We start from the raw sequence: 11615 nt of genomic DNA, 5'->3' as shown, positions 1-11615 counted from the left end.
ATAATGATTTGCAATCATAATTCTTCTTAGAACTAACATCAGCTTTTTGTAATCTATTTTGTACAGGAAACCAACTTTAAAACTTTTCATTTTTTAAAATTAAAGTTATCTATAAAAATAAGAGTTCTTATACCACAAAATTCTCTCATCTTTGTTCTATAACAAATCTGATCTCTCTTAGTTCTTACTGAATGCTAAATAGTGCCCAGGGCCTTGAGGTGATGGTATTATTATGGCAAGCTTGTTTCACAACTCAAGCATCAAAGGCCACCCTCACCTGATGCTTGGCCATCTCCATTCCCTCCAAAACCATCGTCTTAAAGTCCTCCTGTTTGTCCTGTGGAAGGAAAGAGGAGAACTTTCAGACTGCATTTCAAATATGAGAAGAATACTCTGCCGTGAAGGCCGTGCCATTGCTTGGTTGGGTGCTGTGCTTCAGCTAGAAAAATCACCCACCCCAACAAATCTATGATCCAGAAATGGCAGACTCAAGCTGGAATGGCCAAGACACTACTAGAGAAAACCAGCACTGCCAGTTTGTGCCTCTGTTTATTTCCACCACTGCCAAAGGAGGTTTTTAAGCACGTTTCCCTCAGATAACAGAGCTTGAGCAACACCATACTACGTTAATCTAAACATGAGTCAGAATGCCCTGAAGGAAAATAAGGATCCACTCCGTTAATGTAGTTATTTTCTAAGAAAACCCCACAGCTATATGTAATAGTATTCTCCTCTGTATAAAGAGGAAATGGCCTGAAGTCAATATTCATTATCTCATGTTTATCTCATCATTATACACCTACCTATGGTTCAGTGTGCAACTGCTGCCATGACTGAGGGGTTCCAGAAATTCCAAGAATTTTTCTGAATTCTTGAAGCATACGGTGGGAGTCCTAACTTCAGGCATCTATCTCAGCATACAGTACTTACCAGCAGCATGTATCGTTATAAATCACACATGAGGTATAAATTAATGCACAGAGATTACTCGGAGTGTGAAAACTTTCCAACAGATACTACATTGAACACCAGGGTTACAGGCTATGCCTGAGGAGCAGGCAGTTAAAACTCATTACTCCTTTATACATGCAAGAAGAGAAATTTAGTCTCATGGTCATGGTTCAAAAAGTTATAAAACGCAAAATGCAGATGTGCTTCAGACACTAGTTTTATCCCCCATAATTGTGAGCCTTATTTCCATAGTTCAGATCTGCCTGCAACTAAGTTATCCCTAAATTTAATGTAGCCACTTGTATCTCAACAGTAGTTCCTCTACTCACCGAAGACATTAGAGACTGTAATTGCAGTAGCTACAGCAAGCTGCCACTGTTACAGACTGACAAAGCTATCTATACAGAGAAACCCGAGAATAAAACCTCAAAACTTTCTGCTATATGGCTTTGCACTTCCTCCCTGTTGCCCTGGCTCATCCATCAACATTTCCCAGTGAACTGCCCCCAGGGGGGCTCTGTCCTCACAGCAGAAGCAGCAAAAATACCTGACAGTTCTTACTCTGTGGGAGCAGAAGGGATCTCCGTGGGACAGGGCTTGGCCAGGTTCCATCAGCTTCATCAGCAGATCAGGCCTCCAACCCCACAAACTGGGGGTTTAATACATCCCATGCACCAACATAATGACAACCCTCATACTGTTCCCACTCTACCAACTGTGCAGCCAAGATTTCCCCAGAACTCTTTCTACTGATCTCTGCCTTCGTCTGTTCACCACAGTCCCAGGCTCTGCTCAGGCTCAACACTCTTAGTTCTGTCATGTTTAAGAATGCAACAGTTTTTTAAAATTTTTGATTGTTATTAACAAAACTGGTTTTCTACTTCAAAAAAGTAGGTAGCCAGACTAGTATCTACATATATGACTGGCCATCTGAAAGTGATTTTATGTTAAAATATATTAGATAATGGAGCATATTTCACTTTTTACTTAAATAATACTTTTAATTTAGAAGTCCAAAGTCAGTGACCATAATCATTTTGACCATAGCAGGTTATGAATTTTTCTGTTGTCTGTTTGATTAATTTTGGGACTTTTTTGTTTGTTTTCTATACTTACATGTGTTTTTTGCCTGATGTTCACTTGAGATTCCTCCAGCTGGAATCTCCTACACCAGAAAAAATCCTTTCCATTCTTCATTGTTAAAAAAATTTAAAATGTTCAAACCCAAACACTGCTGTGTGTTACTGCACATGAAACCTTTCAGTGAAAAGCAAAAGAAAAAAGCACCATACCTTTGCTTTTTTCCGCAGCAGCTTTGCCAGACGCACCACATAGGGCTTGAATTCCCTCTGATGTGTTCCTTGTCTTCGTACTTCCAAGCCTGAATCATCTGATGCTTCTGGAATAAAAGCCCAACGATACCTGCCATGAGATAACACAAGCAGATGTTATCCATACTGAACATGCAGGCTTTTCTGAGCAATCAAAAATATGAGTGGATGAGGAAATCTGGTGAAGTATCAGAGGAGAGAGGATAATAGAAACCCAAGTGAGGAAAAAAGAAACCCAAGTCAACCTTCACAAGAAAAAATAAATGAAAAAAACGTTCAACATTAGATTTAGAAATACTACAGGGCACAGTCTGACACAGTATGCACAAATCCTTCCAGTCTCCAACCCACAAGAATGTCTTTTAAACTGCAGGATAATGAGGGGTGACCAAATGTCTACAGAGCTGTGCCAGAACAGCAGCCCTCACACAGTCACCAGTGTGCAGTGTAAAGGAAGAGGCAGAATACTTTCTTTTGTCCTTCGTGGCCTCTCATTCCCAGGATCTCCAGCAAATGCCAATTGTTTTGCATTCATTTTTTCCCAAGGGAACAGGATTGCAGAGGCACTGAGGAAGCAGTTCGTACACGTGCCCATTACTGACCAATAAAAACCTATGGGATCCCCTTTCTGTGAAGGTTTGTTGCCACATCTTCCAGACAGACTGTGCAGGAGCAAGTTAAGCAAGTCATGCTGAGATGACATGCAGTCCTCTGATCTCATGCATTACTCACTGAGACGGGTGGGTGTATTTTGAGTTCTTAGGCATTACTGCAACTAAGTACTTTAAAAATAAAATACTTGAATAAATCACTACTACTGATGATCTCTCAAGTGTGGCAAATCTCTTGCCACAGGCTAAATCAAAGCAGCTTGAGCTAATTTGATATGCAGCATCAGTTCCCCTGGGGGCCACTCAGATATTGTGAGGGGACCAACTATGGGCTGCCCTGGCTAAAGTCCAAAGAAAGAAGGGAAACAGAAAAGCAAACACTTTTATACGCTAGAATTTTACCAAGAGGCATGGAAAAACATCCAAAAACTTAAATGACAATGTTTTCTACTCACATCTGAAATTGAGGCAGGTTTTCAGATGGTAAAGCTAGAGCCAAGTCCAGAAATTTGCAAGCAGACAAATACAAGTTCAGCCACCTCTGGCTGTTGTAGGATGTGGAAAAACCATTGCCGCCTGTATAAGTTGTCTCCAAACCAGCAACAGATGGGCCAGAAGTTCTAAAATATATTATAGAAGGAAAGGGAGTCATAACAACCTTCTGCCACATTGAAAACTTTATTTTTTTTACTTGCCTTTACAAAAACACAACTCTTTATTTACCAGCACTGTCCTGAATTCATAAATCCAATTCTGACACAAGTCTGTGCCATGAATGCGGTTCTGTATGCACACATACACATATATGTGATAAAGTATCAATGTATAATGAATGTATTGCACTGTATCTTATTCCCAGATATTCAAATTATGAGGAAGTTTAAAATTGTCAGTCATGTTGATATTACTTCATTTGAGGGCAAAACTCTGCAAAAAAAAAAAAAAAAAAAACCCAAAAAAACTAGGAAAAAAAGTGACCAAAACTTGGGCAAATAACTCTGGCTCATTTGAGAAATCTGCCTCTGCTGCTAGAATTGACTGAAATTGGATCACACTGTATAGAAAATAGATGAGATAAAAATGGATAATAAAACAAGAAAAATTATCTACCTCACTTACCTAATAAGAGAAGGAACTATGCTTTCATTTAGACAAAAAAAAAAAAGTGCATCAGTCTTATTTAGAATAAGTGTCTGACACAGAAAAGATGTAAGTCATGCCATACATAATTTAAATGCAGCAGCAGTGCATTTGAGTCAGGCAGACATTGTAAGAACTCAGACACTTGTATCTTATAATTTCCCTTAGCGATTTATGATCAATCTGACAGCAGGACCTCTTTTGTTTTGTCCTGAACAGTCTGTCCCTGGTACTGCAGTCAGACTGAACTAGCCTTTACTTGTCCTTCTCATTTGAGTTCAACAACTCTAAGACAAATTATTTTAAAGAATGACTCCACTCCCCATCAGCATACCAAGGGATTTTTATGAAGTTGAACAAGCAGTTTATACTGCTTTTGAGAAGTTCATACACTTACCTGGAAATGTCTTCATCAGCAGTGAGCTCCTGTTCCATCAGTAAAAACACTTGCACCTGAAGATCAAATGCTACATTTCAACACCATTTTCAATGGACTGTGACTCGGGAAAGCCTGAGTAATAAGCCTTAACAAACAGTTTGGAGATTTATTTCCTTTCCTGTATGAGTAGACAGTGGCACCTTAAAGCTCTTTCATCCCTTATACATAACCCCAGTAAGACAAAGACCACATTGAACTGTCTCTTTTATGGCCAGGAAAGCTCTCAAAGGCTAATTCCCTCCACTACCTAGAAAGAGAGCAAGACCTAAATGAAATGAGAGTAAAGGATTGTTTAATGGAGCAGCTCAGGCTCAGGTGTGAATTCCCAGAATCATCACAGTCCTGCTAACCAAAAGTAGTTCCAGGACTGTGGTAACTTGAGTAAAGGCCAGGGGACAGCACAGGAATCAGAAGACCACACTGAGTAGAATGGGTTTTCTAGTATTTATACTCTTGACAGGCTTAAAATTAAATACATCTATCGCTAAAACAACACACTTTATAATATTTTATATAGTTTTCCTCCTTCTATTGCTTGGATCTGTGGTTATTCAAGGGCTGTGTTAGGCACATGCAGATTGGAAAAAATCATTAATCACAGCAATAATTCTGCTTTGCTCACTCTATTATTCAGTCCCTTAGGAACTCCTTGACTAGCAGGCTGAATGGATCACAGCATGCACCAATGACTCTCCTTCATTCCCACTGCCAAAGCTGAAACCCAAAAGAGTGTGCTAAACAGCCAACACAGGAGATTCTGCAGGTAGAAACTCTGGAAACAGATATTTTTACTGTTTTGTTATGACGAGTAAAATGAGAAAGAAGAAATCTGAGCCAAGCCTTGTATAAATCTAGTCACAAAATTTAGCCAAAATGTGACCTGAATGACCATCAACTGCCAATAAAACATGGATTCTGACTCCTGTACATGGATTCTCATCCCAATTGCTGGAAGAAGAATGACCAGGAAAGTAGAAATGGAAACAGAAAAAGAAGAGAAGGAGTGGGAATGGTGGAGAGGGTACACATACATAAGCAGAAATTAAAGTAGGATTCAGTAGGGAAGAATGAGAGCAAATGCAAATTTAGTTCAGGAGACAACTGAACAGCTGAAACAGTGTAAGCTAACAGATACTAAATTTCATCACAAAAAAACAGACACCAGGACTATGAAAATAAGTCAGCTTTCAATTTGTGGTCATTGCACATTTATTTATACAATCTTTAGAAGAGATTTTTTTAAAAATCTTGAGGAGGAATGAGTCTCAGATGTGCACTTGTGTCTCAGATGTGCACCAGTCTTCTAAATAATGAATGACGCCTGCAACTCACCAGTTCAGTGATCATGGTTGGCCAAAGTGAGGTAAGGTGCTGTGGAGACATTCTTAAAAGTAATACTCTGAAAAACAGGAACACTTGGGAATGAAGGGTGGGCACCTGTGGCAACCGGAGACTTTCTACCAGCCTTTCTGAAACAAAAAGCCAAGAAGGATCCCTCAGTTTTATTCTGTCAACATAAAGAAATAACTCCACCAAAGAAGGAACAAAACAGAGAAACCTCTAAAGAGTGCAGTTGCCTATTTTGGTATGTATTCTCTACATAAATGCAATAGTGCATCTGGGAACTTTGCTTATCTAATGCAGAGTTTCACCCATTACAGCAGGAGGAGTTAACAGATTCCAAACAATACAAAAACAGCCTGAGCAACTTGGATGTCTTATTGTTATTAAAACACTGCACCATCATAATACTTGAGAAATTACAAAGGGATGATATGGTTTTATTGAATTATGATCACCTCTATATACAGAGGCAGACACAATGGAATTTTTCAGTCAAACCAACACACATGCATGTTGCAGTTTAGACCAGTAAAATCACCTGATTCCATGAACACAGTACTCTCAGCTAATGACTGAAAATTAAAAAAAAAAAAAGAAAAAACCCTCAAATATTCTTAATTAAAATTAAATATAACTAAATTTTAAAAACATAAACAAATAAAAACCAAACAAATTTCATTCTAGAACAAATGAAACAAAAATGTTGATGCAACTGATTTTCCATATAGAAGAAGAGACCAAAGCGTCCCTTTGGTACCATAAAAAAATGATACATCTAAAAGCTGCTGCTAACTATTAGCATCACCTTAAAAAGAAGATCCAAGCAGTTCCCATTCCCAGTCACTTAAGGTAAAGGGTCATTGTAAGAAAAAACTTCAATGATAAATAGGACAGATCAACTGAATTGAGGAAAAAACACCAGCAAAAGAAGTCAAGAATTCAAAACGTCAAGGTCAGTTTTCCTATTTATCCCTAATGATAGGTTTTTGTACCTCAGATGCTCATGTCAAAGCATATATCCAATGATATTGATCAAGGGATAAAATGACAGATCAGTGAAATTATCTGGATTAAAGTCAACTGGCAACCACAAAATCAGCGTATTTCGTAGTCATTTAAGACTGAAAACATTTTAACCAAAAGCTGCAGAAACTTTGTTTCAGCTAGAACACACTGATCTTGCAGGATAAAAATTTCACCTGCTGTTACTCTGTCACACAAGCATTCCACAGCTAACAGGAAGAAGTCCGCTGAATGATACATATGTACTGACCTTGTATGTCTGGCAGGTATTTCTGGTACTGGTCTACCTCGCTGCTAAAAATGGCGAAGGCGAGTCTCTTGAGGAGCATGGCGCGCTGCTCCAGCTCCGCGTCTCTGTTAGCAAACAGATTGAGGGAGCTGCTCTGGGCCACAGCCACTCGTGCTGAAAGAGAAATGGGAAAGTGCAGCCAAGAGCTGATGAATTTCCCTTCTGCTTCACTTCAAGGCACAAATAACTCTTTCTTTGCAAAGATGGGAATTTGAAAGCAGATGTTAAGATGATGTATGGTTTGCAATTTGAATCTGTAACCAGAAATTCAAAATAAAAGTTGACAGAAAACCTGTAAGTATACACAATACTGTCTGGGTTAAGGGGCTTTTGGGAAAGAGTTTAGACATTTTTTAAAAAATAATTTTCATGTATTGATGCTCAAAAAATTATAAAGTGCAATTTTTCTTAAGCAGTTAGTGTCAGATCTTCAAACCCAAACCAACCAAAAACCTCTCCCACCCACTCTGCTTAATCAGTTTTGCCATACAGGCAAAAATTCACTGTGTGCCAGGATGGTATCAAATTCTATCACTTTGGGTTATTTATGGATCTCCAGAAACAAATAGTCAAAGAAAACATGAAAAACACTGAATAAATAAGATTGGAAGAAATGTTGAACAAGTGTTTTCTTTAAGATACTTATTTTTCATCTATTTAATGTTTTTACTGGAGAGAAGTCACCACTATATCAATACTTACTCATCAAATCTCTGAACGTGGTTTTGTCATGTGTCATCAAATTATCCATAATAGCTCTCCAACTAAAAGAGGAAAATCGTACATAAATCAGAAAAGCAAGAAAAAAGCAAGAATTTTTAGGAACATTTGCACATTTTTTTCTGCTCTTTCACTTTAGGCTAAGGCTTCCAATCTAAGCTCTCTGCTTCATAAGGTACCATTTACTTGGTGTTATTTGATCTGAAACTGTGTTTCTTGAACCCCCATCTCCAAGAAAATAAGGGATACCATTCAGAGGGACCCTGACAGTTTTAAGAAGTGGGCCCATGGAAACTTCATGAAATATGAGGCCAAGTACAAGGTCCTGCAGAATGGTCAGAAATTCCAAGCACAAATACCAGCTGGGCACAAAATGAGTACTGAGAGCAGCTTTGAGGAGAAGGACTTGTGGCTGATGGTGGATGAAAATGAAAAACTGAACTTTATCTGCCAATGTGTGCTCATAGCCCAGAAGGACAACTGCATCGAGGGCTGCACCAGAAGTGTGGCCAAGAGGTCAAGGGAGGTGATTCTGCCTCTACTCTGCTCATAAGACCCCACTTGGAGTATTGCACCCAGCTCTCTCCCCCAGCATAAGAAGGATGTGGACTCCTTTGAAGGGGTCCATGGGAGGACCACAAAGATGATTAGAGGGTGGGAGCACCTCTCCTATGAAGACAGGATGAGAGTTGGGGTTGCTCAGACTGGTAAAGAGAAGGCTTCAGGGAGATCTTCTAGCAGCTTTCCAGTACCTAGAGCCTCAAGAAAGCTGAAGTGCGACTTTCTACAAGGGCATGGAATGATAGGCCAAGAGGAAATTCCTTTTAAAGTAAAGCAATCCCACTTTTAAAGAGGGCATATTTAGATCCTAGGAAGAAATTCTTAATTTTGAGGGTAGTGATGCCCAGGCACAGGTTGCCTGCTGAAGCTGTGGATGTCCCAACCCTGGGGAGAGTTCAAGGCCCAGTTGGATGGGGCTCTGAGCAACCTGGTCTAGTGGAAGGTGTCCCTTACCATATTAGAGCTAGACCATCTTTAAGATCTCTTGCAATGCAAATCATTCTATGTTTCTACTAAATGCTAACCATGTTTCCTCACATAATGGGGTTTTTTTAAATTTAAGATAATTACTTTTAAAACTAGATTTGCGCATAGAAATATATCTTATATCAGCTTCATATTTCATGTGGTAACCTAAACCACAGAAAATCTCTATTTCTCTCAGTAAAGATCTATTGTGAAATTTCGGCCCATATGTGAATGGAATACATAAAATTTTTAAGGGCCATCAATATAAACAAGAAGAATAAAGCCTTACTGGTTAACACAGGAAGCATCCATCTGGAAGAAACTGGAATCCATAAAGAGATCAAAGGCTTCCTTTTTCCATGCTCTCCTTGTGTACTGATATCCACTAAGACTGCTTAATAACTGGACACAAGCTCGATAGCTGGATGCATTGTGAGCACTAAACAAAGAAAAAGTCAACATAAACCAATTTTGAATTGTTGCTCTACAGAAAGTTTGATAGACATCTAATCCTTATCATGCCTGTTTTAACTGAAGTGCCACCATCCAAATTTCTACTGGCTGTAGACATCTACATCAATTCAATAAATGAAAGGTACCTGTGATTACGGAGGTAGGGCACAACATAGTGCATAATATTTACAAGCAAAGGAATAACTCTCTCTTTTTCATCACTGTAGAAAACCATGTCCAGGAGATGAGCCAAAACCTATAAAATGAGAGGAAAATATGTCATATGATATATTCTTAAATTGCTTTTTACCTACCATTCAGTGGTTTTTTCTGGGTAATGTTTTTTACTGAACATTCAAGTCTTTGATAGAAGTGATCACATTTCAGGTACCATGCAAAATCCAGAGTATAAAGATTCCATCATTTTTACAACACATTAAGGTAACAGCACAGAAGCACAAACTTCTGCTTAAAGCACTCCAGAGAATAAACTACAAACAAAGAAAAAATTCAAAGACTGACTGCAATTTTCAGCAGTACATAAGATGTAACACAAAGACAAACATACAAAGCTTGCAGTCAAAAAAGTTGGCTATACTACACATCTGAAAGGCCATGCTTTATACCTCATCCATCTCAATTAGTAACAAACTTTTATACAACAAGACCCAGAATCCGTTCACATCAGTGTTTCCCATTAAATCTCCTTCTCCAAGCTTCTAGTCCAAAGCTTTTCACAAAATAGAAGTTTGTTACAAGACACTGTTCATTATCTCCAAGGAAACATTTACCTCAGAAAGTAAGGTCAACGCATGGACACTATAAACAGATGGTGTTATATTTGAAGTTTCCATTGCTGGAGACAGCATATCTAAATGAAGATAATAATAATAAAAAAATGTCCAAAGTTAGTTTTCTCAAGACATTATTTATCTTACAGCATATTTTAAAAATATGTATTTTGAAGATGCACAAGTTTTGCCACCTTGTGCATCTTTTCAAAATACTAGGGCTAGTGCTAGAATGATACTGAAGTATTTTACATACATTCAAATATAGCAAAGCTGTTCTCTTCCTTAATTTTAGCATGAAAATTAATGTTTTGTTTTAAATAAAGATGAAAATGAACCTACCTTCAACATCTGATTCTAAGTTGTTTCCATCAACCATAATCTTGGGGGAAGGCTTAACCTCTAAGTTTCGTCTTAGCCAAGTGGTCTGTTCCAAAGAAGAACCAGCAATTGCCCCAATAGCATCCACTATCTTGTGTGTTACATCCTAGTAGAAAAAAAAAACGCAAGCATTTTTAGAACTTTTTGCAGAAGGGCTGTATTCATTATCCCGACATGCAGAAAATCCATATAAACACATACAGAATTGCTTTCAAATAAATTCTATATTATCAATGATTAATACCCTCACAGAAAAATGAGAGTATTTTCACAAAATTGTAAATATAAGGAGATGATATTAAAGGGTAATTTCATATTACAGAACTGATATCAAATATTTCTAGTACATTCAAGCATCTAGTTCCAGCCCCACTGCCATGGACATGGACACCTTACACTAAACCAGCTGTTCAGGACCTCATCCAAGTGGCCTTAAACAATTCTAGTGACAGGGCAACTGCAACTTCTCTGGGTAAGCAGTTCCAGTGCCACACCACTTCCACAGTACAGATTTTTTTCCTAGTACCTAATCTAAATCTAATCTCACTTTGAAGCTATTCTCCCTTGTCCTGTCACTGCATGTTCTTGTAAACAGTCCCTCTCCATCTTTCTTGTGGCTTCCTCCAGGTGCTGGAAGCCTTCCCTTTTCCAGGCTGAACAAACCAAATTCTTCCAGCTCTTCTCTTAAGAGAGATGCTCCATGGCTCTAATCAACTTGGTGGCCCTCCTCTGGACTTGCTCCAAAAGGTCAGAATCCTTCCTGTGCTAGGAACTGGATGATCTTTAAGGCCCTTTCCAACCCAGGTCATTCTATGATTCTATGATTTACTGTTCAGTATTTTAAAAAGACACATATGACAAATTTCTTACCTGTAGATCTCTTTGATCTTTCTTATTCTCCAGACTTGGGTTTTTCATGATGAACTCATTAAGAACACTGAAAAAATATAGAACTTGAATATGGATTTTCTTCTCATAGTACATTATTCAGCAGTTTTCAGAGTTACGACAAATCTATTTTGTCCTAACAAGACATTTATTTGTGCAATATTTAATCACTAAACCCACAGGGATTGCTACTTATCAATATTCCAGGAAACATCTTTTCAAGTT

The 11615-nt window shown here is 38.3% G+C and overlaps 1 protein-coding gene across 10 annotated transcripts in view; it reads right to left on the bottom strand.

Moving 5' to 3' along the window:
• The window catches only part of DOP1A (DOP1 leucine zipper like protein A), a 60091-nt gene that overhangs the window by 2449 nt on the left and 46027 nt on the right, over window positions 1–11615 (bottom strand). For 7 of the 10 annotated variants that reach the window (XM_038132115.1, XM_038132120.1, XM_038132119.1 and 4 more), the window contains 12 exons: window positions 11373–11439; window positions 10464–10608; window positions 10122–10201; window positions 9477–9586; window positions 9167–9316; window positions 7831–7892; window positions 7090–7242; window positions 5805–5941; window positions 4431–4486; window positions 3349–3513; window positions 2244–2373; window positions 278–337 (listed from right to left, as the gene is read on the bottom strand). In XM_038132115.1, coding sequence (XP_037988043.1) covers window positions 278–337; window positions 2244–2373; window positions 3349–3513; window positions 4431–4486; window positions 5805–5941; window positions 7090–7242; window positions 7831–7892; window positions 9167–9316; window positions 9477–9586; window positions 10122–10201; window positions 10464–10608; window positions 11373–11439 — 1315 coding nt within the window. The remainder of the gene's footprint in view (window positions 1–277; window positions 338–2243; window positions 2374–3348; window positions 3514–4430; window positions 4487–5804; window positions 5942–7089; window positions 7243–7830; window positions 7893–9166; window positions 9317–9476; window positions 9587–10121; window positions 10202–10463; window positions 10609–11372; window positions 11440–11615) is intronic. The other 3 variants (XM_038132122.1, XM_038132125.1, XM_038132124.1) reach the window with 1 other exon arrangement.

Source organism: Motacilla alba, chromosome 3, assembly GCF_015832195.1.
Source record: "Motacilla alba alba isolate MOTALB_02 chromosome 3, Motacilla_alba_V1.0_pri, whole genome shotgun sequence".
NCBI lineage: Eukaryota > Metazoa > Chordata > Aves > Passeriformes > Motacillidae > Motacilla > Motacilla alba.
This window is presented reverse-complemented; position numbering and strand designations above follow the sequence as displayed.